A 25,674-nucleotide genomic window follows, 5' to 3' on the forward strand; every position below is an offset into this window, starting at 1 on the left:
TCCAAGGCCATGCCTGGATTTTTGTTGTGTTGTATTTGTGCTGGAACTCTTACAAGAAAAACTGTTCTCTGGACAAATCCATCACAGCAACCTGGTGGCAGTTAGATGCTTCTTTTCTTTGGATGGCTTACTCCAGAGATTGGATTTTTACTATAGTTGGGCAAAATCAAATAAAAAATCAGAAAATCAGATTCATTTATTACAAGTGCTGGAAGTTTGACTCAGTAAAGGGCAGATGCACCACTTCAGCAAAGTAAAACTGTGTAAACGTAGGGGGTTTTGTTGTCTGTATTGCTGCAATGCCTAACTGGAATAGCTCTAATTCTGCATTGAACAATTTGTACATATGGGGTAGAGATGACCCTTGCTTTGACCATTTAATGGGCTAATTTTCCACAGCAATGTGGGCCCATGGACTTCAGCAGAATGGCACATGTGTTCCAGTATCCCTCATTTTTATGTTTTCTCCAGGTTTGTAGACATTTCCTGCCCGGCCACTTCACAGCCCTCAGAGCTGTCAGACCAGGTACGAACAAGGGTGTAGTAACCCATTTTCTATTCTCTTTTTTTTTTGTTATTGTTTTTTTAGGACCAGCACTGAGAAACCTCATTTTTTTTAGGAAACTGCAGCCTCTTGTGAGCAAAACTCAGCTGGCAGCACCTGGTGCTGTGCAGGCCACCGATGGGAAGTGCGGGGCAAACCTGAGCCAGAGAAGAGTTAGGAAGACACAGGGACATTTTTAAATGTCTGCTTCTTTGCCTGAAAAGCAAACATAGTCTAAGACAGACTTTTGTGCAAAAAAGTTTTGCGCTGCTCGTTTTGCTTTCCACTGGACAACCAGAGGTCAGGGTGATGTTTCCTCACTGCTCTGCAGGGCAGGACGCGACTCCCCGCATGCAGCCCCCAAGTGCTTCCATGGTAGGTGGTCCCTGGGCATCTGTCTGCTGTAGCCTCCCTGGGCATCTCCAGTGGGTTAGGGACTAAGGAAGGTCTGCGCATGGAGAAGTTGCCCCATTACAGCCTTCCCCAGCCCAGAGCAGTGGGGAATATCATCGCTGTGAATCTTCCCCTACGCAGTGAGACAGTGCCAGCCAGCCTAAGCCCATTTTTAATTTCCCTACAGTTAAATACGCAAGCCCAGTGAAATCTAAGTCCAGGGTTTCTTTTATTTTTTAATTTTCAGACCATTTTTCCTTGCTCCCCTCCTCCCCATAAATAATGTGAGGTTTATGACCCCTGAGTAATGACTGTGGAATGCACTGCATCCTACAGCCATAGCAAGGCATCTGGCAATGGGAATCTTCACAGTATGTCAAAAATACACAGATAATACCACTGTAAATAGCTCAGATCAAAACAAGTCAAATGTCAATGCTAATTTGCTGTCAAGTTTATAGCCCAAGACCACTTCCTCCTGCAAAAAGAGAAACTCAGTTCCCAAGTGTGACTTGCTCTACTGTCAGCAGCAGCTTGTTCCTCACCAAAAATCTCCCCAAACTCTGAATGAACAAGACTGTTGGAGTTTTTTTTCCCCCCTTTTTATTTTTCTGTAGCTTTTGTGCCTGTCTGCCGCTGAGTCTGAGGCTGGGAAATGAAACTTCAGTTTTGCCTGCCATTTTTCTATTGTAAAAAAGGACCCTTGGGAGAGATATTTACTGTTTTCTATGGCTCAGTCGGAGGGCGAGAGAGGAGAGTTGTTCCAGGAGTTCCCATTACAAAGCATTTTTTCACATAGGCTCACTTTTATTTTTTAAGGACTGGGAGATTAAAGAGCCGGCAGCACTGGAGCAGGAAGTTTGCTGTACATCCAAAGGTCAGGTGGGTCTCAGACAGCCACTGCTTCCAGCTCTCTTTTATATACACACTGCAGATTAAAATGTACATCCCGGGCTGGATGTAGTCTTGGTAGTGATGGGGGCCCAAGGGTTCTGGGGGGGAAAGGAAGAGAAGGGGAGCAGGAAAACGACACAGCGCAGCCTCTCCTCAGCCTGTGATTTCATAAGACAAAGCACTGGGCGGCTGTTCAGCAAGCTTAAGGTATTCCCACGCCCCCACAGCTTTTTCCTGCCATCAGATATGTCAGCATGACTGCTTGTGGGGTCGCTCACAGTGACATTCGGGAACTGATCCTGCCTAAGAAAACATTTTTTACTTTATATTTTGTTGCATAGAGTTGGGGTTTTTTTGTTGGTTTGTTGTTTTTTTGTTTTTTTTTTGTTTTTTTTCCCTGTTGTCTTCTTTTGAAATGGATTCAGTTCCCTGCTTTGATTTAAGCAGTGGCCTCACAAAGCAGTTGTGTTGGCACGAAAATTGGAGTGGGCACAAGTGGATGATGCAGTCTGAAGAAAAAGTTAGAGCCGAACACATTAAACTGCTAGGGATTTTGCACACTTTCTGTCATGAAATCACAGTCTCGAGTCCATGGCAGAGGGTGTAGGTGGTGGCCTTCCTGTAGTTCCTTCAAGCCCAGCAGTACCATCACACCTAAGTAGTCAGTTAAGAAGGGTATAATCGTGTGGGTGTTGGGGTGGAGGGAGAAAGGGTTGAGCTCCAAGACCTGTACAGTCTGCACTAGATTGGTGTCCAGAACCAAAGACAGGGTAGAGCCTCTGCTAGACACCTGTGCCTTGGTGTCTTTGCTAAAATTGGGGCAATATTCTTTGGACATGAGTCTGGAGAAGACAAGTCTCTGCAGAGTAGAGCCCTTCTTAGTGAAATTCCCAGTCTTCATAGCTGGCAAGAGTAAGGGGCTGGATGTAAATAAATTGTGTCTCCCTGGGCAGCCCAAGGAAGGAACATCGAATGGCAAGTCAGGTTTGGAAGGAGCAGACTGACTTGGAGGCTGACTTTGCTGTTGGAGGTCTCTGCTCTTGGGAGTAAATCCATTATCTATTTCCAACTATTTGGGCTATCCCAGCCCCCACAGCACCAGGTACTGGAGAGCTGATGGTAGAACCAACCCTCTCTTCGGGACTATGCCAGATGGAAACAGTGCTTCCCCTTGGCTGACTCTTCTGGACTTGGGTCAGATGCTGCAGACAATACCAAACACAGCTTAGCCCACACAGGGTTAGCCCACATCGACAGAAGATCTGAGGTCTTTATGTGACAATGAGTGTTTGTGGTGAAACAGAAGGCAAGCTAATAATCGGAACAGATTTCACAATGAATGAACTGCTGCTGAGAAATGCCTACTTTACAGCCTTGATACCATGCTGGATGTTAAATGACTGCCAGGAGCAAACTCTGTGGTATCTCAGTTAGCTCTTACCCTAATTATCATTTACAGAGGAGTCCCAGCTAAATGAATGAGGACTGCAATATGAAGGACTTAAGGAAGATTTATTGATGTGACTACATAAATTATTCCCCTTGAAATGGTCCATTTAAAAGCACAGATATTGTGGGAGAAGAAAAGCCAGTGATTGATATTTTGAATCATTTAAAAGTGTGTTTTATTTGCATGTTTTGGCTTTTGCTTTTCGCTCTACCTGCCCCCTTTCCAGAAAAAAAAAAAAGGTTTAGTCCTCTTACTGGCCGGGTTTGTGAAACAATAGTAGGTAATCGAAGACAAACTTCTGCTGAGGACAATAAACATCTACATCAGGGGTGTCAAACTCATAAATAAATAGCTACTCCTGCATTTATACAGTCCTAAAGTTACATTCAGCCCTCTGAAGGCAATGATGAGGCGGATGCATCCCCCGGTGTAAATGAGTTAGACAGGCCTGATCTAAATGGTCTGCTGTGGTGCTCAGGCAGCCCCAAGCACACCGTTTCAGTGCTTCGAAGTTGCTCTGAGCTCTTGGCAGTCAAGGTTTGTTTTTTCCACAACTAATTGTTCAGTTTCCTGAAAAGCACATTTGTGCTCTTTGTCCCTTGGGAGCAATCCCAGCAGAGGACCCTCCAGAGAATTTTCCTGTGTTCTGCCAGTTCGAGCAGTGCTGGAGTTACCAACAGACAGATCAGCCATCTGAGCAGGGGAAAAGCTAGCTGAAAAGCTGGCCTTGTGAGGAAAAAATGAGTAGCTTTTAGTCCTATCAGCAAGCCCATCGGCCTGGACGTGCAGCCAGCCTGTCGCTAGTGCTGACATAGGAGAAGGGGTGAGGGAAGTCACTGCCATTCAGCGGCAGCATGTTTTTAAATAATTTGAGAACACCTCTAGCAGTGCGAGTCCATAGACAGGTCAGTTGAAGTCACAGCTGCTCCCGTCCTGCCAGGCAGCCCTGTCCCTTCCCGCTCCCGCCAAGGACTGTGGCGGCCATGATGGCAGGGCGCCCTGAGCCACCATGGCTGGGGGCACATGGGGGACTCTGCCCATGCTCCTTTCCCATGGTGAGAGCACTACTGAGCCACCTGGGTCTTCAAAGGAACTTGTAAAACACTCTTTGAAGACCGGAGTCAAGAATGGTCCCTCAGGAAAACATCTCCATAGAGACTACCTTGGCCTCGTAAGGGCTCATGCTGCCCAAAGGATCCCTGTCTGTTGCTGCTGCCCTCATTCTGCTCTTGCCTCTGGAATCACCTTCCTTGAGGAGAGACATTCCTGTGTCTCCCTTTTCTCCTCAAACCTTGCTCCTCTTATCTTGTCTTTCCTCAATCAGATTATTCCACATGGATGAACACGTCCATTGCTCCGCTTTATGTTTGCCTGTCAGGCTCCTCGCAGCCCCTGTCTGCTCCCACAGGCTTGGCCCTGCCTCACCACAGTTCTGTCAAAGCAGAATTAACCCCTCTGCAGGTGCTAGCATTCAACTTAGCCTTCTCCTCATGGGGATGCACAGGTGAGTTCACCCAAAATTAAGTAAACTAAATTTACTAATCAATGCCCCTCTGGACATTTTCAGCCTAAATTAAAATGTCTTTAGTCAGATTAGCTCGCTGTGTGGAATGGAGGAAACTTAATCTAAAGACACTTAAATTCGGGAGGTTTGGTAAGATCTTCTGCAGGTCTCGTGGGAGATCTTAAAGCCACTGCCGGTCACCAGCTCACCACTGCTCCTCGGCTGTGTGACACCATGATAAGCTGCAGCACTGAAGCACCTGAGGGTGTGATCTCTGTGTGTGACCATGGGCAGGTGATTTTAAGCAACTTTCCTTGGTGGTTGAACTGTGGTAGCTTTCTGCTGAGAATGAAGTGCCGCAACAACAATAGTATTTGGTGGGTGGTCAATGAGGAGCTGGGGAGCGAGCAGAACTTCTACTGAACAGATTCCTGGACAAGATCTCTTGACGTGACTTCAGCACTGAGAACTGCCCATTAGCAAAAACCTCTCACTGTAGCAGGAACACACGTGTCTGTATCTGTCTGTGGAGAGGTCCAGAAAAGTGTGGTCCAAGGTGGACTAGATGCACTTGTGCAGTCACCTCCCACCCCACATGGTCTGTTGTGGCTCCCTGGGGATGGGCAGATGATGGCTTGGATGTACAGGGCCCTCAGGCACTGTGGGACACTCTTTGCTCCTGCCACTTGTGTGTGAGGTGACGCACACTGTCGCCTATCTTAGCTGGTGGTGACCCTAGTGGCCTGTGCCCCTGGGCGACTCTCCCAGTTGCTCCCCGGCTCCGAAAAACCCGTTTCTGGGCACCTGGCCTGCAGTGTGAAACAGCCTTTGTGTGATATTTTGTCAGCTACAGATAATTGAAAAAGGCCTACATAAAGTCCTGATTGTGCCACAGAACAGGCTCTTCAGTCATCCATCTTCCTATTAAACTTGTGAATTTCAGCTACTCAGCCCTGTTGGAGTTATTTTCCCCTTCCCCTCCTTCTTCTTTTAAGCTTCTATTTATATTCTCTCAGTTGTCTCTGCCAGAAGATCTCATGTGGATACATTAGGCCTTTTCAAAAGGAAAGTTGGATTACAGCGATTTTTCTCCCCGTAGGACACAACAGCTTCATCATTCATAACAGAGCAATACACTATAACTTCATTATAGATGGCATGAAGCTGGCCTATTTAAACAGAATACTTAATGATAGTCTGGAAGGCAGGGGAAATTCAGCTCCACTGGTCTACATGGGAAAAGGGAAACTGTGCTTTTTGGTATTTACTGAGGCAGACTTCTTGACTCTTAATTAAATCTCTTTTCACAGAAAATAAAAGAAAAAACATGGATGATTCGACTGACATGGGTGAGATCTGTTACCTGGTAGTTACTTCTACTTTGGCAGGTAGTCTGACTTACCCTAATGTCTAATATTAATAGCAGACACAGGGGCTGGAGAGGAAACTTGGACTCCTCTGTAGTTTTAGCTTCCACTGAAACTAATTGCAGCTTTTGGTGCTCTCACATATGGACCACAGGTTCTCATTCTTTTCCCTTTCCCACTTCAGCAGCACTGACCACAGAAGTGTGCTCTGCTTATTGACTTTGGCCGAGCAGAAGTGGTTTAGGCCTAATGAAAGAGCTGTGGACTGAAAAAACCTCCTTTTTGGAAAAATGCCAGAATAAATAGCCTTCTGTGAGCTCACAGTTGACATCAGACCACAGTTTGCAGTGATGATGGGGGAGACTTAACAAAAATCCCAATGAAAATGTAGCAAGACATAAAAATTAATGTTTTCCCATATTTTGATAAAACTAGTTTTTCTTCTCGCTTGTGTAAGTTTTAGTGGTGCTGAAAGGTGTCAAAAGTTCACCTCTGTCAAGGCACGTCCTCTAGTGACAGCTTGATAGTCCACACAGGGTTTTTTGTACCAGTCTGGGAGAGATTTTGATCAATATTGGTTTACTGGTAAAATCTGTAAGTCTGGATGAAGCTTCTAATATGTGTTTAGCTGAAAGCCATGATTTCCTATCCAGTCTCCTCAAAAACTTGGACTGTGATTAGTTATGTGTCAGAAATCTGTATCAGAACTCTGAGGAAGCTGATAGCCAGGTCCTGTGGCACCTGTGTTACATGCCAAAATATTGATACCTGCTGAGGTCGGATGTTTTGAGCATCCCCATGTGGAGTTCAGATGGGCGGGGAAGAAAGAATGCTTTTTTACTTCTTTAACTGGTATTGAACACTGTCGAAGGAAAACTGAGGGGCTTCTCTGGAGCACTGAAATGGTCTGAAGTGGAAAATAAGTATAAGGAAGAAATGGTTCTAGGAGGAACAAATGCCATGGCTGTTGAGCACACTGTCTGGTCAGCATGTCTCATACTTTGGCCAGAAGAAGGTACTCTATCTATGGGAGAAAGAAAACAATTCAAGCTATTAGAGCTCTCTGTAATTTGGTCTAGAAGCAGTTTGGACTCAACAGCTGAAAAGGAAATGTCAAAGAATGGGAAGCCAAGAGAAGCTCATCAAAAAGACATCTGGTCCTGCTGTCCTCAATGGGAAATCCCCCCCTCCCTCCAGCCACCCTCTTCCCAGCCACGCTCTTTTAAAACAGTTAATGTCTGAGAGAATCCAAAACATTGCTGGAATGTATCAGCGATGAAGCTTTTGTAGAGCTGAGCAGCTGAACAGCTCTGGTTTTGTTTGTGTTAGGGCTGATTGTCTTGCCTTTCATTGGTGAAAGTTAGAAATGGCTGGACAGAAGTCAGTGGAGCAACTAAGGCCAGTTTAAGCTGGGAGGAGAATTTGATTGTATCTTGTACAGCCAGAGTCATGAAGCACTTTACAGGGAAGCAAGAAGACCTCACAAGGGCCACCCATAGTCAGGATACTTGCAGATCTTGTAAGGTGAAAGATTGATGTCCTGTTCTCCAACAGAGTACTCACTCCTGTTCCACCAAGCAGCTTTCTTGCAACAACCATGCTATTGCAGACAGTGACCCATCTGCCTCTCTCTTTCTTCTGGTCCTTTCTTCACTGACTGAGCCCTGGGAGGCTCCCAGTGCCTTCCTGGAACCAAGGAACTAGTCTGGTCAATAACTTTCACAGATTTTGACTCATGCTTAAACCAATGAAAAAGCAAGTCAAATGCAACTGAAGAGAAGTCATAGCAAAGATTTAGACAAATATTGAAACATTAAAGACTTTGCTGATGCAAAAGGTTAAGTGTAACAGCAATAATATTAATGAAGCAATGTACACCTGCTCAGTGTCAATACTTGGGAAAAAAAAAGAGAAAATAATTTAGTGTCAACAGTGGATAAAAGGATCAGGACCATGCTTCTGCACAAGGTATTTAGCCAGTCATTATAATTGTTTATAGAGTTTGTTTAGGCTTCTAAATTTATACTTGATTCCTTCTTTGTTTCACAGGAAGCAAAAGAGCTAAAATGGCAGGGTTAAGGCCAGAGAAGCAGAATTACATTGGTTGAAAGCCAAAGGTGATAATCTCACTAGCGGTCTGACTGTCCCTTAATACAGCATGAGTTTGCAGGGAAAACAACATGAAAACATGTAATCTATAGCATGATACTATGCACTGAAGGATAGGATGTCAGCCACATTAAAAAAATCTTGAGCAGGATGAGCTTGGCCCTTGAGGCTTGTCACACCTGAGTCATCACTAGTAATATGCAGGAAAAAAGCAGGGAATACATGGGTACACAGGTAGATGCCTGTTATTTTATTGGCTTCAAGAAGCTTCACCAGAAAAACCAGTAGTCAAGTATTTGTTCTAGTTGAGCATAGTGACAAACATTTAGACTTCAGCACCAACAGCGGGGTTATTAATTCCTTGCACTAAGCAGGCTCTGAGTATTTCAGGGATAATTTCCCCATACTTCAGAACACAACAGCCTGTTTGAAAAAGAATATCCCAAGGTATTTTAGGTACTTCCTACTGCAAGAGGAAGGGGACAAACAGGAAGAACTTGTATTCCTCTGGTGTTAGTATTCATCCCATTGTCACCTGCCCAGCAATTGCCACGGGCCTAACCAGCAGTCCTGGGATTCCAGAGCATCCTTATCATGGCAGGGGAGGGGAAAGAAGAGACAAGCGGGGCATGTAAAGGCTCTGGGACCTGAAGACAGGAATCACAGGTATCTGATGTCTTGATCTTTCAAATAATCTTTAATTAGTTTGTTTAACTGGTATTATCCTTAATTACTCTTTCTGAGTTCAGAATGACTACCCACCAGCTTCAAGATACAGGCACACTTCAAAAGTTTGCAAGATTGGGGCCTAGCCTGCTAGATTCTGAAAGCTAGAGCCAAGAAGCAGCTGGAAAGAGCTCTAAGAAAAGTATTCTGACGTTCCTAGATATATTTATCTAAATTGTTTTTTCTTTAGTCATTGAAGACTGCTATCTGCTTGCTGGATCTGATGGTTCAGGTGTTTGGCTTGGCTGTCTTTTTGTGAGGTAGCTATGTACTGGCAAGAGACAAAAAGTGCTCCAGCTTCAGCTTCCTTGAGCGGCAGTAGCCCTTTATCTAAACTTGCTCTCATATGGAAAGTTTCCATGCGGCAGAAGTCACTTTCCAGTTCCACCAGACACACAGACCCTCTGTGAGGTGTCACCACTGTCAGGCACAGCCTGGGAGGGTGGGGGACAGGAGGGACACGCAGGGACCTGATAGGTGGCAGGACAGTGCCCTTTCAGCCTGGCTGCTTACTTCCCTTGTGAGCCTAAAGAACCTGCTTACGGCTATTTTTAGAAAATGTAGGGAGGGCCATATGATTGAGGTTTGGAGTGTTTTTCTACATGCACAGCACTACCATTTCCCAAGGCTGCCTTGGACCATAGATGTCAATGGTCTGTGGGCTGACAGGTCCAAAAATTGGGAAGTATGGATTCTGTGAGCCTCTTGTTGGCTTTGTCCAACTGCCCTCTCCTTGCTGACACCATGACCCCGCTGTCTCACAGAAACAATAACGCTCTCCCTACCATCAGACAGACATGTGGAAATTACCGTTTTTAACTACTCCAGGCTTTTTAGATGTGGGTTGGTGGCCAAGAGCTCAGCTTGCAGAGCAGAGTCAATGTGCAAGGGGTTGCGTGGTTTGGGGAATCCACCTGTCATTCCCAGAGGTCTCTGCAAGAAAAGGTTCACTTCCATTGCAGGCCACACCACTGTCTTCCTGTCCACACTTCAAAACTTAAACTAGGCCCAAGCTCCCTTTTGCCCAGACCCCAAAGCCTGTGAGTTCTGTGAGGGTCAAGGCAGTGAGACGAGGACTAATCTCAGAAAAATGTGACTTTAATGTGCCCCTGGTGTGACCCTCATCCTTCAGTGGAAGGAAGACTAGGTCTGCACACAGCCAGCCAGCCCATATGGCTCTGGTATAGGATGCAGAGCTGATTTCAGGTTTCTTATTTTTCAGGTCACAGTTGATTTTCTAGTTAATGGTCTTATCTCTTTCCACAGGAACAGCAGAGCTGCCCATTCAGGTCAGATCTTGCCTCTCCTCTTGCCAGAAGGCTGTGTAACAGGCAGGTATGGCTTTATTGTCCTCACGCTGGTGGCTTAACTTCAATTCTCAAGAGAAAACTTACTCTGTGTACCTTGTCTATTGTGACTTTGGAGGTTCTCAGTATTGACAGACACATTGAATTCCTTTGGTGTCTCAAAAATATTGGCCTTGGGAACAGGCTGCCAGTCTGGGGCCAGAACAGACTGGATGTCCACTTCTCTGTTGGTTATTATTTGTGCATTTTGGGTATGGTGGCTCTGTCTGTGGTGTTGGAAGTCAGGCATGAAAAATATTATGTGAGCCCAAGGACAGGGACATCTTCTTGTGATATCTGCTCTATCCAGGAGGCAGCTCCCACCAGGAAGCCTTGCTGAAGCCACTGGAAAGTGCAAACTCACTGGCTCAGGGTTACAGACAACAGCTGCTGCGGGAAGGTGGACGGAGAACTCGACTTTCCAGCCCACCAGCCCAGAGCAGGACAGGAGGTGGGTCGCAGGCTGCCTCCTGCCTGGGGTCATAGCCCTAGGAGCCCCCTGGACACATGCAGCTCTCCCAGGATGGCCAAGGCTTTCCTCTGAATGTGCCCGGAGCCCCACTGCAGCCAGAGCAGACACCGTCCTAAACACAGGGAGCAGCCAGGGCGCCCTCGCCCCGGGCAGAGTGCCGGGGAGCAGCAAGGGGCCCCAGCAGCCCAGGCACCCTCCTTCTGTCACCGACCCCAACCCTGCTCTTTTCCCAGGCGATCGGCAGCCCGAGGGGATCCACACCGATGGGGAGTGTCCGCGCCGTGCGGGACAAGGCGCGGGGCCGATCCCCATCCTAGAGCCAGGTCCCCCTTCCCCATCCCGGCGCCCCGATCCCGGCCAGCTCCGCGGCTCCGGGGCGGGGCGGGCGGGGCGGGGCGGCCCGGGCCGGTCGGGGGATCCGGCGCCGCCGGAATAAGAGGCTATCGGAGAGCGGTGGCGGAGCGGAGGGAGCGTTGTGTCCCGGAGCGCCTGGGGAGCTGGCGGGCTGCGGCCCCTCGCTGGACCTCCCCATGGATAAATACAAAGGTGGGTTAGGACCCCACGCGTGTCCATGCCCCGCGGCAGCCCCGCATGGGGACCGCTGCCCTGCCCGTCGGGGGGACATCGGGTCCTGCGGGGTGGTGTTGGTGGGGAAGGATCTTTGGGGGAGACATATCCGCTAACATGGGGCCGCCGCGGCTTTCTGTCCCCACGCGTGGGAAAGCGCGGCGGCGATGGGTGGCGGCGGGCTGGGGGCGATGGTGTTTCCCGGGAGTGCGGCCGGGGTTAGCTCCCGGAGAAGGGGGTCTCCGCGAGTGGGGTCGAGCTCCGTTCCGAGGGGTAGGGGGGTTGTCCCGCGAGGGTCGGCGTCCAGCTGCGGAGAGGAGGAGACCAGCAAGCGGGGACGGGATCCAGCTCCTGGGAGAGGCGACCTCCAGCAGTGGGGCCAGGGATCGCAGTCCCCGCGAGTGGTGCTGTGGTCCCCGCGAGCGGGGCCGGGCGACGGGAGCGCGGCTGCCGGCGGGCGGCGCCGGGGCAGGAGCGGGCAGCGCAGCCGGGTCGCCGCACAGCAGCCTCGGTCGGGGATGAGAAGTCCCCTTGTACCTGCCCCAGGCACTGGGTAACAAGAGAGGGAGGAGCGGGGGGGGAAATCTCTTGTTTTATATTATACTATCTGTGGATCGGGACCTTTTTTGCCACCTAAAAGCAGCCTCTTGTTTCGTTTTTTGTAGCCACTGAATTTAGCTCATGCTGCCTGTTCTGTCCTTTTTCCTAAATTGCCCATCTGCATGGACTTCCCACTCTCGCCGACTTACCAGACACGACATTGAGTGTTCTGTTTTCTAACTGCAAATAGGTTTGGTGGTTAGGGAGAGGTCAGGTGAGCAGCCTCCTTGCTTTCTCTCTGGCAGATCTCCTCGGGCTGGTGGTCACCCACGGCCCACTTATTTCCCTGCAATCAATGGCTCTGGCGCTTCCTGTGTGATGCTCTTTGGTCATTATCACTGAGAATGCCTCGTCTCAGAGCCGTAGTGCTGTGGGCAGCTCTTGAAAACTTCTCAGACTTCAGTTCTGCTTGCCAGCTGAGGAGGGAGAAGACAGGGTGAGGTGCCTTGGCATGGGACACTCAGACGTGTGGATACTCTGTGATTTCTGCTCCTGCTAGCATGTAAAAGTTCCCTCTGGAGTAGGCAGATCTAGCACTTAGGTAGCACAGAATAAGTCTGCAGTAAATTTTACCTGTGGAGAGGAAATGTGGCTCTCCTTGTAACTCTGTCCTTCTTATGGAGCTTGAACATTTAAGCACAGAGCCTGGTACTAGACCTGTGTTTCTGCCTGATTACATTTGGACTTGTTACCTTCAAACTGGCAAGGTTTGGTTAGGACTCAGCAGATGCCTTCTAGCTAATAGCCCTTCTTCCCTAATCCTTCTTTCATGGGGACTTTATATGTCAAGATATTGTATTGTGTGAAGTTAATTTTTTCCTAGGACTGTGTATTTTTTTGGCTATGCAAGTACTTTAGTATTCTGACATGGCTGGCAATGTGCTGTCTGTTGCATTTTGATCCATTTCTTCCTTACAATTGATACTTTGCAGGCCTGATAAGCACAATAGTAACATACTGTAAAAGTGATGTTAAAGATTATATTACAAGTCAAACATTGTGTGGTCTTTTTTTTTTTTTTTTCCTGGCAGGGTCTGTACGATTCCATTCAGTTCCAGTAGCAAAGCAGTAGATTCATTAAGATTCAGCTATGTTTTGTATATTGTCTTTTTAAATATGCACACTGCTCCCTCAGAGCAGCGGGGATGTGTTCTGCACATGTGTAATGAATAGCAAGTGCAACTGATTGCAGAGCCTTGCCAGTCCTTTTTGTGTTGCTGGTAATGAATGTGCACGCGTGGGAGCGGTTGTGCGTTAATGAGGGTAGGAGGCATCTCGAGCTCTGCAGGGCAGCTGCAGGTGATGGCAATAGCTCATTTAGTGGGTGGGAGGTGTCCTCAGCATGATGGGGTGGCTGGAGTCACCTGGGGCTGGTGTGGCAGGTGGGGGAGGGAAGGGCTGGGGGGGAATGTGTGGGAGTTGGGAGCCCTGAGGAGCAGGTGGAGAAGGCAGGCAAGTTGTTACTAATAAGCACAGGGGACATGTGCCTGTTCTGGTGGGAATATCTTGTTGCTGGTATGGGGAAACTTCATCCTTGACACTAGCCAGGCAGAGTGCTTGTGCAGGGAAATCCTGTAATGATGGAGATGGATGGGCTCAAAGAGCTCTACATGATGAACTGGTGTTCTGGGGAGAAGAACTTGACTACAAGATATTTCCTGTTGCTTGAGAAATGAAGGTTGCAATCATCAACAAACAACAGCACTTCTTTCCTTTCAAACATAGGCAGGGATGTGCTTTAATCTGAACTGCAACCTGCCACACACAAGCGGTGTCCCTCTTGGAATCCACAGGGATCTCATCAGGTGGGGTGTGAGCCTGGGGCTGGTAGCTGGCAGGGTGGCACCCATGGAGCGGGAAGAGCTCAGGCTGTTGGACTTGCATGGCGGGAAGTGAAGGAGGGATTGTGAAACTCTCCTGGGAGTGGGTTTCCTTTCCCAGCCTCTGCAAATGGGGTTGCAAGGCCAGCTGCATAGGGAGACGTTGCCTCTTGACTCGTTAGGCTGTTAAAGCTCTGAAGGATGACCTCCATGTGTGGCAGGAGTTTTCTTTTGCCAGGCTGCAGTAAAAATGGCTTCACCATTGGTGAAGATGCTGTTTGAAAATCCACCTTCTCCTTGTGATTCAAGAAGTATGTGTGAAGTATAAAAGGCAACCAACCCAAAAGGAAGACTGGCAGAGGGCAGGTGTGAGTTAGGGTGGTCACTGTACCCACAGCTATGTAGTGACAAGGACAGAGCTGTCTTGCTCTTCCTCTCTTCCCTGCTCTTTTCCCTCCTTCCCATGTTTTTTGCCTCTGAAAATATGTACAACTGACCCATCTTGTGATCCCTGTTACAGCAGCACTATGGCTCCTTGCCTGCTGCTTCCCGGGCTTGTCAGGCGTGGCTGGCTGGTCTGTGACCAGCCATCTCCAAACCCTGGTGGGGAAGAGGTGCTCAATGCCATGCTACTGATGAGGGGTGTGTTGCTGGCAACCTGACTTATCTGTCATCCCCATCAAGTCCTCCTAGACCAGCCCCTTGTCACAGTAGTCATGGGTCATTCCCCTGTGATGCAGCCCCATGCATGGAGTCTAAAATGTCAAGTGATGTGAGCCTTGAGAGGTTTCTGAGATTATTATTGTAATTTTTATGTGCTAGAGTTCTGTAATGGAACTTGGAGTGACTTGCAGCCCAGTTGTTCAAGGAAAGGTGTTTGGCATTCTTGTTTCACTGTCTCTGTTAAGCAAAGACACAGGCTTTGTGTTTCTTATCTGAGGGTCTCCCAGGGCTCTGCAGGGCATTGGTGGTGTTTGCCATGCTCCCCTAAGGAGACAAGCATTGTTTGACTATGGAGGAGAGGTTGTCTTCTTAACAGAAGCCAACAGTTTTGTGTTGATAAGGATTAAAATGATGACTTGGTAGAAAGACAAGGTGTTTCCTTGCTAGTTAACATGTTTTAACTGGGAGGGGATAGGGGTGTGGGTCTGTTTGGGACTTCGGCACGTGTTCTTAACAAGGTCTTGCAAATACAAGGAGATATGCTTGGGATTAAACCACAAAGTGGAGACAGGAATGAAAGATGCAGGGCCTGGTAAGAATCTGAGGCCCTTCATAAACTCTTGTTAATCAGTGTCAGAAATTGATTGATTCATATTAGCATGATCTAGGCTTCATACAAAGATATGTGGTTTCTCCTCAGCTGATAATCAGCACAGCAGTTGTGTTTAGCTAATTGCCTTGGTGTGATTTGCAACTGGAGAAAACAGGGTAATGTGCTGCCCTGTACCAAATCCAATACAATTTTCATCTGCTGGGCTGAGCCATCTTTTAAATGCAGATGAAAATTAATGTCCTGTGTGACCTCGTAACATACACAGTAACTCTCACATATGTGAGAGTGACCTTGCTTGGTTTTGGAGAATGGTACAGTTTATGGGGAATAGGCAGCAGGAGGGCAGAGTCATTTACTCAGCGGGGGTTCAGGAGATGAAACCTTTTACTGTGACTGAAACCACAGCCTGTCTCAATTATATATCTACCGTGTACATCCTGCCAAGCCATCCTACGCATTGTCACCTGTGCCAGTATAATATTTCTGTCTGTCCTAGCACAGCTGCATTTCTTGCATAAACAGGGCACCTGAGGATGCTCTGAGCTGTATTGGATGCACACGAGCATCTCCAGTGCTCCCCAGGCCAGGCCAGGCTCATTGCAGATGGGTATGAAGCTGTAGGGATGCTGATTTCAGCCCCATTTGATGGGGCTTGAGGTGTGCTTGCATTTGCCAGGCCTGGGGGTGCTCCTTTTGCTACCTCCGAAATGGTCACTGGGGCTTGCTCTGTCTCCTGAGAGTAAGGGGCAGGGATCCATACAGTGAAGGGTGGTGGGGGCAGCACCCCTGTAGCCCTGCCACTCCAGGGTCTGTGTCTCATCTGTGTCACTACTGAAATTACCAGGAGCCTGCTCCTAGAGACAGCAGAGCTCAAAAACTCTGAGCCTTTGCACATCTGCCTTTGGAGTGGTCTTGGCAAGGCTCAAGCCATCACTTTTTTCTTGTAGTGTTGACTTATGTCAGGCAAGTCCTGCTCCCATTCCTCCACACACCTTCACCTCTCCCCACAGCAGGCTCTGTGCACCGCTGGGGACCAGAGATAACATGTCAGTAAGTTTGTTGTTCAAGGGTTTTCACTGATCGCTTTCATTGAACACCCACAGTCCAGGAACACAGGGAGTGTCTATGCAAAAATGCTGCTTTATTTTGTAGCATGGCTGGTTCTTTCAGTTCCCAGCAGCGGTGATGGATGGGGGGCACGCAGGCAACTGGGCAGCCCACGTCACCCGGGCTCTGTGGGGCTACACACCAAAGCAGCACAGGCTTTAAAATCTGAATTCTGGACACCTGCTCAACTGCATACTTACTCCGCGGTGTTTCCATCTCCACATACAGCATACGTGAAGGATTGACCGTATCCCTTAAAATCTTATGGCAAATACAGGGCCTGAACCCCAAGCTCCCTAACCAGTGGCCAATGCCTTCCTCACAAAACCATCCTGCCTGGGCCAGGGAAATTAGGGATGCTGTTCTCTTGAAGTCCCTGTGAACTCTAATTTGCTGTACCCTCTGGGAAGGCAGGAGTCATCTAAGGCACGGAAGTGCCTCTTCAGGCAATAGCAACTGGAGAGTACAGAACTGTGGGGGACTTCTTGGGAAACCAAAAATCAGGGCTGCACCTGTGATAAAAGATGATGCAGAGAACATGCACCTAGGATACAGGTGTTCCTCTCTGAAACTGCCTGGCTGAAGCTCAGGTCCAGACCAGCAGGTAGGTTGGGATCCTGCAGTCCCACAGCCAGTTCGACGACCTGTGTGTTGTTGTTTACTTCATCTTGGAAGTTGAGTCATTTGTGCATTTCTCTCGGATCAGCAGACAAGACAGACTGGTCCAGTCTGTGCTGCAGACTGTCAGCACAGCTCTGTGGGGCAGAGATGGGTCTGACATGGCCTTGCCCCAAGGAGCTGCTGGTGCAGGTGCCAGCACAGCCAGTTTCTGGGCTGGAACCGCTTATTTGGCTCTGGTTTTGGGGTGGATAGGGAAGTGTCAGTGAACCGGCAAGTTCCCTGGCAGTACCTGCGAGAAGGTGTTTCCATGGTAAAAGCTGTGCTGCAATTTGGAGAAGAGGGGTTAAATTTGGGAGCTTCTTGCTGTGTGCTACACTGCTTGCGAAGACCTTGTGTGAACTGGATGAATTACTGTAAAAGTTCACAAAAGAAAAATCTGTTTAGAAGTATTCAGTAGGAAGACACCGATCTCCCAGCACCTAAAATTCTGATTTTTTTTATTTTTTTATTTATTAAAAAAAAAAAAAAAGAAAAAAAAGAAAAACTACTCGAATCCAGGGTACAGAGCTTTAGGAGGAAAAATGCCTCCAAAACAAACACAAGTTGCTAAGGGTGGCTAGAAGAGCTGGGCCTTTTGAGAAGCTGCAGTGAAGCAGGGCTGCGGCTGTGCCTTTTCACGCCTCTTCTTGGGGCTGAGCGTTTGCTCTGAATCCAGCTTCCCGCTCCAGCCACAGCTGAAGGAGAGAGCAACCAGGGCCAAAACCCTCGAGAGTGGTTAAACTTCCAGCTGGTGGGCCAGGATGGGCACAAGAGCAGCTGTTGCTGAAGGAGGCGGGAGCGTAGTAATTCCTGCAGCCAGGGAAGGTTTGGTTTTCCATGGCCAGGGCAGCAGTGGGACCAGCTGCGGCAGCGCGGGATCTGCGGTGTGACAGGGTGCTGCAGGGGGAGGGCTGGGAACTGCACTGGTTTGGTCTAAAGTTCAAAAGAAGAGGGTCAGGACTCACTAAAATACTTTTAAATACTTTTTTTTTTTTTTTTTTTTTACTTTCTTTTTCTTTCTCCCCCACTGACCTATTGCCTTCTTCGTGGGCAAAATTCCATAGAAAGCACATCTGAGGATGGTTTGGTGTATGGCAACATTGTCTTTGGTTATAAACAGCTGTCTGGAAGTAAATATCTCAGAATTATGGGATCAGACTGAACCTCCCACATAACATATGGACTTGGCCACTTGCAATTTAATAAAAGCCAGTATTTTCCCCCCTTGGGTGGACTGTGCTCTGTCTTGCATAAAGATTTTTCTGATGTCTTTTTTCTTTTTTTTTTTCTTTTGGATCTGCTCAGGATAAAAATGTAGTGCAAGGCTTAGAAAAAGCCTGGGAAATAAGGATCCACAAGCCTTAGCTGACAGTTCAGCCTGTGGGCTTCTTATTTCTGAGTGTAGGAATCTCCTCCTGAGATAATCTGGAGCAGTAACTGCCCCCAGCATAGGGGTGTGCATGTGTTTTTTCACTTGCTTTTGTAACTTGGGAGACTGAATCTTTTAAAAAAATGTATCTTTAGACTCCCAGTCTCTCTAATACTTAATACATCGAGGCTTTCCAGAGTCAGCACTGAGTTTGGGGCGTAGAGGTGGGCAGCTAAGCACTTGGGTTGCTTTTTGAGGAAGTTTGCATAACGCTTTGGCAGCAGTGCCTTGGAACAGGGAAGTCTGAGCCAGGACGTTCTTGCAGTTCATGCTCAGGTTGTGGCTTGAGCCCTTCCCTCTTGGACTGAGTTAGATGGGGAGTCTTGGGCTGCTGCAAGGTGGGGAAACTCCTTCCCGGAGCCTGCGTGTGCTCTGAGGCAGGTGGTGACGGGAAGCGTGTGTGCAGGCTCCTGTGGGCTGAGATAAGGTATCTCCAAAGGAATCTCTGATCCCAAGTCACTCTGCAGATCTCATCACTGCAAGGTATGACAATTATTAAGGCTTGGGAAGAAAGAGCTGTCTCTCAGAGAACACGAGTTGCACAAGGTTTTGCGATGTCACTAGTGGCTTTAGCTGAAAGTCCCTCCACAAGTGTGTGTGAAATGTGGAGATTTCTTCTGCTGAGGAATGCAACCGAGCCAGCTGCAGCCCCACGGCCTTCCAGTAGCGCCATCGATTTGTCATTTCTGTGGAATAAGCCAGTGCATGTGTCTGGTCAGTCCCAGTGCCAAACAGCTCTGACTTGTGGTGGTCCCACTGTGAATGAGGTGAAATCAGTACTAACGCAAAGATGCTCCTTGGTGTCTGCTGGTTACATTCATAGCAGTTAGGTGGCCACCACTTGCGGTAGTGAAATTGGGGCTGCTTTTAAAAGCAGAGATGTGGCAAGCCAAGATTTCTGAAGTGGCTTGTGACAGCTGGAGGCCATCTGGCCCATCCATCCCATCAACAACTTCATCCCTGCTGCTTGGCTGGGGAGCATGTCCTGTCGTCTTTATTTCAATCTGGTGTCTTCAAGGATATTTTGCATTTCATTGCAACCTCTAAAAATCTTTCTTCTAATCTTGAGTGGTGGCAAGTTCTGCTCTTTTTATTGTCATACTCTTCAGACTTCTCCATTGCCCTGGGATATATAGAATCAGACAGAGAGCTGTGATTGTAATGTACAGTTCCACATCTGCTATAGGATTGCCTGAGCTTGGTAGCTGCTGAAGCATGATAAAGCCTTGCTGGAGAAGAGAACTGCTCGGACTAATTGGTCTCAATCTGCAAAGCTGCTGAGATCTTTCTACCTCGCTGTAGTCAGCTGGGCTGAGCGGTGGGATGTGCACCATCTCATCTAACCGCAGCCAGGTTTTTGGTCCCTGTTAGGGATGTGTGCATGTGCTTGTGGGTGAAGTTATCTCTTTTTGCTAAGACAAGTTGTGCATGGAACTCTATGAACCAGGTTTGAGTGGAGGTGTGATGCTAAGGCAGCCAGGCAATCCTGGCCACTGCCTGTGGGCCAGGAGCCATCTCCCCAAGCCTGAGGCCACAGAAGAGCAGGCTGCATGCTGACCCAGGTGGCTCTCAGTCATCTGCTGCTGCAGGGGTCCCAAGTCTGCGGGCAGCACGGTAGCTACGTGCTTTTTCTCCTGATATTTTTGTGCACTGTGTGGGTGGCTTGCCTCATCCGGGGCGTGTTGCAGCTGCTGCCTGGGGCTGTAAGTGGAACCAGTGCTGGGGCTGCAGGCACTTTTGGAGTTCAGCAACCTCACCTGTCTCATTGAAAGATGGTCACAAGTAGCTCAGAGCCATGCAAAGTCACCAGCAAATTGTGTGTGTGATTTCTTTGGGTGGTTTTGGTTTCCTCCCACCCTGGTATTTGTGCTCCACGCTTGGTTCTGTCTTTTTTCCTGACTAGTGGAGTCCTAGACGAATGTGGTTCTTGGTGACGCTCAGCCTGCATGCAGTTGTGGTGTCTCTAAAAGTCAGTGACCTCTGGAAAAAGTCGTCTCTGAAGAGCAACTTCTTGCGAGCTCTGCCTCCTTCACCCCACCAGTTCATCTCACAATACCTCTTTTGGCTGGTCTATGAGAAAGCTGTGGAAAATGTGAGGTTTAACTTCTCATGATGGTCATAATCAAGTGTTATGGGATTCTGTCTATAACTTAACTGTAACATTGCAGGGTTAATAGTACAATCCCACTTCCATACACCAAGCATGCACGCTGTTTTTCTGCTGACAAGGATCTGTCTTGCTGCAGGACTGGGGCTGGGTGGGCTAAGGAGCAACCCAAATGTTCTCTGACGTTTGCAGTGAAGATGTGCTCACCTTAATACAAAACCAAAAGGTCGCATTTCTTCTTGCTGATAGAAAATACAAGTCAGCTACTGGACCATTTAGCAAAGCAACACTCGTAAATGATTTACTCTTGACTTATGCATGGTATTATTTTATATAAACACAAGTTCTTATTAGTGCTTCAACTTTATCCCATCTTTTCCAGTCATACTGTAGGATACATACACATATCCATGCACAGGGTCTTTCAGCTTTCTCTAACAAGCTATGCTAGCTGATATTATCTAGTTGCCTAGATGCTCTGTCAGTTTAATTTGCTGCAACTAGAGCTTTAAAGTTTTTCCTCTAGTGAGATGATACTTCTTGAAAATTCGTTTGTCTTGCAGGTGCTGAAAGGAATTATTGGCTTGTTTGGTACTGGTTGTCCTAATGCAATACTGTACAGACCCTGTAACTGATTAAAGCATGTCAGAAACGTATCAACACTCGCAAGCATGGCTTGGCATATATCTGAGTCCGGGTAAACTCTAAGGCCTGGTTCTAGGAAAATTCCTCAGTTTTGTAAATCAACCTTGAAGTGTATTTATTATGCTAACCTATGATCTTGATTTTTGGCATATTGGCTTGTAATTCTGTCTCTGATCCTGATTCACAGCTGTAGAGACACTATTAATGTGGTCTGTCATCTGAGTGCTTGGATCATGGTAACTAGTCACACTTTCAGCTCAACACGCTCTTGATTTAATCACCTGTATCTGCCAAAATACCAATCAAGTCTATGTGAATGTGTTACACCGGCTTATCCTGAGCCATGAGAAACTGGTGATGTATGAAGCAGAACAGACCTGGGCAAGAATGTAGTTGCTTTACGCCCGTGTCTGTTAGCAGTCTGAACTAGTTAACTGCAGCGAACCTAGTTTTCAGATCAGGTTGTTCAAACAGATGCTCTTTTTGAGTGTCTATTTCTGGAAATTGAAGTGGGAGTTGGTGGGGTGAGGAGAAGCGAAGTGGCAATCAAAATTCCTGTACATTATGCTAAAGGCTGATTTCCCACGTCTGGCTGAGAAGAGAAACAAATGCTTTCTAGACCCAGGAGGCTCAGCATTCTCCCAACCAGAGTGATTTATTTTTAATTCTGATAGTTCACTGGAGCTCTTAAACCGAAAGAGCAATGACAGTTTTATTATACTGCTTGGAAGTGAATGCAGTGAGCTTTGCCAATGCCCCGCTGGAGAGCCTGGGGTGCTGCAGGAAGGGGGTGCAGGCTCGCCCGGCAGCTGGGCATCCCCACCGCCTGGAGCCCCCCAGCCTGGGCACAGCCGGGGTGCTGGGGCAGCACCGCGGGCAAGTGTGACCCTGCCGGACATCTGTATTAAATGGCACGGGATTTAACTTTCACGGTGCTTTGGACCAGCTACGTCAGCCTTCCTTCAATTCTTTGGCTTAAATAATGACATCCTCCTAAGGTTATGTGCTATTGTTTTTTGTTTGTTTGTGGTTTTTTTTTTTTCTTTTGTGCGTATTTTAAAATCTATTTGTTGCTGCCATCATTTCAGCTATGGCGAGTCTTTTATTCTTGTGGTGTTCAGCTGCAAATCCCACAGGAATGTCAAAGCCACGGGGACCAACAGGAGCACAGCCAGAATTATACTTGTGTGAGAGGGTTTGAAAATCACATGTAGGGTGTCCTATCAGTGCTGTGCATGTAATGAAATGGAGCATCCTTGCAGCTAATGCAGGCTGTTTAGTGTGTCTTTGAAACAAGTGTTACTCCAAAACCAGGATAAGAACCATGGACTGTCGTGTCCCACTTCCAGATCACATGTTCTTACATCAATTGGCTCCTTGGTGTCTCTGTTAAGAAATGGGTAGGTCTGGAAGATACTCCAGTTCTTTCTTTAAGGTATTCTTACAGTGTTTAATTCTGGTCAGACAACCACACACTGACACTCCTGATTAGCTACAAAATCTTTTCAGTTTGCCTTTGTTCCCATGCTGGACTGAAGTTTTTTTTGGAAATGCTCTGTTTTCAGCATATGTTCTCATTTTTCCTGATAAACATGAATGTCTGTTGGCCCACATTTGGAGGAGGTGGGAAGGGCCAAATTCATTCCTGGTGTCACTCCAGCATAGTCAGTGGGCTGACCACAAGGATCAGACTGGATCTAAGACTTATATTATGTTTACCACAAGTTCTACCAATTTTTATTGATACATTACATAACCATGTTTCTGGTGCAATTGATAAAGATGCCTTTGACATGCCAGGAAATCTAACTTTAACATAACAAAAGTTGACTTCTGATAGAGTAGGAATGTAGAGCTGACAAATCCTTCACCAAACAGAAATGCCAATGGTTCCGGGTGCTAATAGCACAGCACAGTTGACCTTTGCTCCAGACGTAATTATTTGGACTGTGAAAGATGAGGAGGCTCTACTACACTAGAGACACGCTTTATGAAAATGCAGCCAAATAATCTGAGGAGATCTCAGCAAGGGCTGAGGATCTGATAGAGGAGCCTGCACCGTAGCACAGACCCCTCTGTCCATGACATCTTCAGCTTCTCTGATGCTCTGGGCTGAAGCCTCTTCAGCTGCTGATGAAATGGTGCTCCTGAGAGCGTTTGCTAATCTCAGATTCTGGGTTGGAATTTCAAGTTTTCTTTCAGCCCTTGATGATACAATTGTCTTCTCCCATTCATACGTTCACTTTTTGTCTGTTATTCACAAATATGCAGGATTGCTCTGCTATAGTAAAGCAAGAAGGAAATAATATATTCTGTTTGAATATGGAAAGGGAACTGGTGTTTAGCAGAGACAGAGTTGGCTTCTAGATGAAAGAGTCAAGTGCCAAACTGTTTTGTTTCAATTTGAGCAAGAGAGGCTTTGATCTAGAGGAGATGACTCAGTCAGTAGCAGGGAACAATTCTTTATAGTGAGTTTAGAAATAAAACCTGAAGATTTAGGCTATGATGGCTTTGACATGTCATTCATAGTGTATATTATGTGAAAATGAAAAACATAACATCTGAAATAAAGTGTGAAGGCTTTTCTGAAAGAAAAAACACACTTCTGATGTTGGTTGCCAAGAGTTTTCCTGAAGCCAGAAAGGACTGGAGATGGGAAGATCAGTCCAATTGAGATGGGAATAAAGAGCAACGTGGACAAACCAAGAAGGGGAGAGACTTCTTGTAGCACAGCTCAGGCCAGAGGTGGGGTCTGGATGAAAATTAGGGTCTCCTGGCCCCAGGTCAGGCTCCATAATCTGTGTATGCTGCCTCTTTTTCACCCTGACCCGATGTGTCCCCTTTGTCACCACTCTCAGCACGCTGGATGCGAAGGCAGATGTGGTCAGACGCTGCTCGGCCGCAGGGTTGGCTCCGGTTGCGTGGAGCAGGCATGGCCAACTTCTCACTACTGAGCTGCTTTTATTTGGAGCCAGGTGTCTGGACCCGGCTCGCTGCAGCTGTGTTCTGTGGCACTGCAGGTGACCCCGCGAGCACAGCTGGACCCGGGCTGGGTCCCTGCGCTGGCCGCAGCACATGCGGATGCTGAGCTGTGCGAGTCGGTTGCCGTGCTGCGTGGCCAGGAGCCTGGGGATGTGGTGAAACACATCTGGCTCAACACAGTAAGCTGTTCGCAGTTCTCGATATGAAAGTGTCACTGCTGTTCATTATTTCTGCAGCTTTATTCTACATCTAGCCACCAGCCTACACTTTGTTCTGTGCTACTGTGCTCTATAGGGTAGGAACAAATAGGTATGTACCTGGAGAGAGCTTCAGAGAGCGTTTCTTTATTCTTTTTGGTGGCTGCGTGCAGTAGGTGATGGAGACTTCTTTGGCACAGTCACTTTGTGAAATCTCCTGTTATCTAACAGCTTATTTGTGCTGAGAAGGATGGCCCAGCCCTCAGTCTTACAATCTCACCTCCTTGCCTGCACCATCTCTGGTGTTCACCCTCCTTCTCACTCTACCAACAGAGTATCGCTAGTTTTTTGCAAGATTATTTTTCTGCTGGCTTGGCTTGCTGACAGACTGGGCAGCAGTGGGAGCGGAGCAGTGTGCTGGGCAGAGGGACCAGGCCATTGGGTAGCAAAGCACTGTCAAGTGGGCTCCCTCAGGATGTCAAGGATGTGCAGGTCCTCCAGAGGTGCCTGGCAGCAGGGACTGCCCTGGTCTGTGTTGTAGACCTGGTCACAGGATTTGTTACAAAATTGAAGTCTGATTAGGTGGCCCAAGCTATTGCTGGTATAGAGGTGATGAAATCAGAGAGGACACATTCCTGTGTAGCCTCATCTAAGTGTTCCTGCTCTGGCAGGGGAATTGGACTAGATGATCTTTTGAGTTCCCTTTCAATCCCTAACATTCTGTGATTCTGTGAATAAATCCTTTTGGTCATCTAGTTTACCCCATGTTCCAGAAACAATGCGTCTTCTGGTGTTTTCCCTATTTAAATGTGGAGTATTCCCAGACTTGCCTCAGTTCTCTTGGGGTTTATTCCATGGTCTCATTACTTTTATGGATATGATGTATAAAGTCATTGTATTATTAGTATTGGATGTGTATAATGGTAGAGTAAGATAATTTTCTTTCTTGGCATGGGGGAGGGGGGGGAAGAAAACCAAACCAACAGAAAGCCCACAACATTTTCAATGGTGCTAAAGAACAGCCAGTGCTGTGATACGAAAATTGGAGAAAGTATTTCTGTATCAGGGGATGCGCTGAGGATGTAGTGATCCACACTGCCTGCTGTCACTGAATCAAAACCGTCCTGGTTGTCACAGGTGTCACAGCCAGCCTGTGCTCGGCAGGCAGCAGCTGTCCTCCTGTAATGTCACCATGCATCCGGTCAGGCTCTTGCAGGTGTGAGTGCAGAGGTTGTGTTTGGAGGTGGTTCTGAAGCTCAATGCTTGCAAACAGAAAATGGAGAGTGTGTGTTTGGAGGGAAGGGAGGTCCTCACTGGTGCTGAGCTGGCTGCAGGGACACCCGTGCTGGGGACAGGAGGGCTCTGTGCTCAGGGCAGCTGGTGGGGAAGAGGCTGGGGCAGCCCTGCCCTGTGTGAGGGCCTGGCCTCTGGCTGGTGTGGAGCAGGGCTAATGGATTGCAGCCCTTGCTCACGGACAAA

At 47.7% G+C, this 25,674-nt stretch overlaps 1 protein-coding gene across 7 annotated transcripts in view; it reads left to right on the top strand.

Annotated features, from left to right (window-relative positions):
- The window catches only part of AFAP1L2 (actin filament associated protein 1 like 2), an 84,857-nt gene that overhangs the window by 1,251 nt on the left and 57,932 nt on the right, over positions 1-25,674 (top strand). For 6 of the 7 annotated variants that reach the window (XM_065066929.1, XM_065066928.1, XM_065066931.1 and 3 more), the window contains exons 2-6: positions 472-526; positions 1,757-1,819; positions 10,254-10,322; positions 10,644-10,784; positions 11,039-11,351. In XM_065066929.1, the coding sequence (XP_064923001.1) occupies positions 11,336-11,351 (16 nt within the window). In that variant the 5' untranslated portion in view covers positions 472-526; positions 1,757-1,819; positions 10,254-10,322; positions 10,644-10,784; positions 11,039-11,335. Of the gene's footprint in view, positions 1-471; positions 527-1,756; positions 1,820-10,253; positions 10,323-10,643; positions 10,785-11,038; positions 11,352-11,906; positions 11,926-25,674 lie in introns of those variants that run through there. The other variant, XM_065066934.1, reaches the window with a different exon arrangement.

This window comes from Columba livia, chromosome 6 (assembly GCF_036013475.1).
Source record: "Columba livia isolate bColLiv1 breed racing homer chromosome 6, bColLiv1.pat.W.v2, whole genome shotgun sequence".
NCBI classification, from domain to species: domain Eukaryota; kingdom Metazoa; phylum Chordata; class Aves; order Columbiformes; family Columbidae; genus Columba; species Columba livia.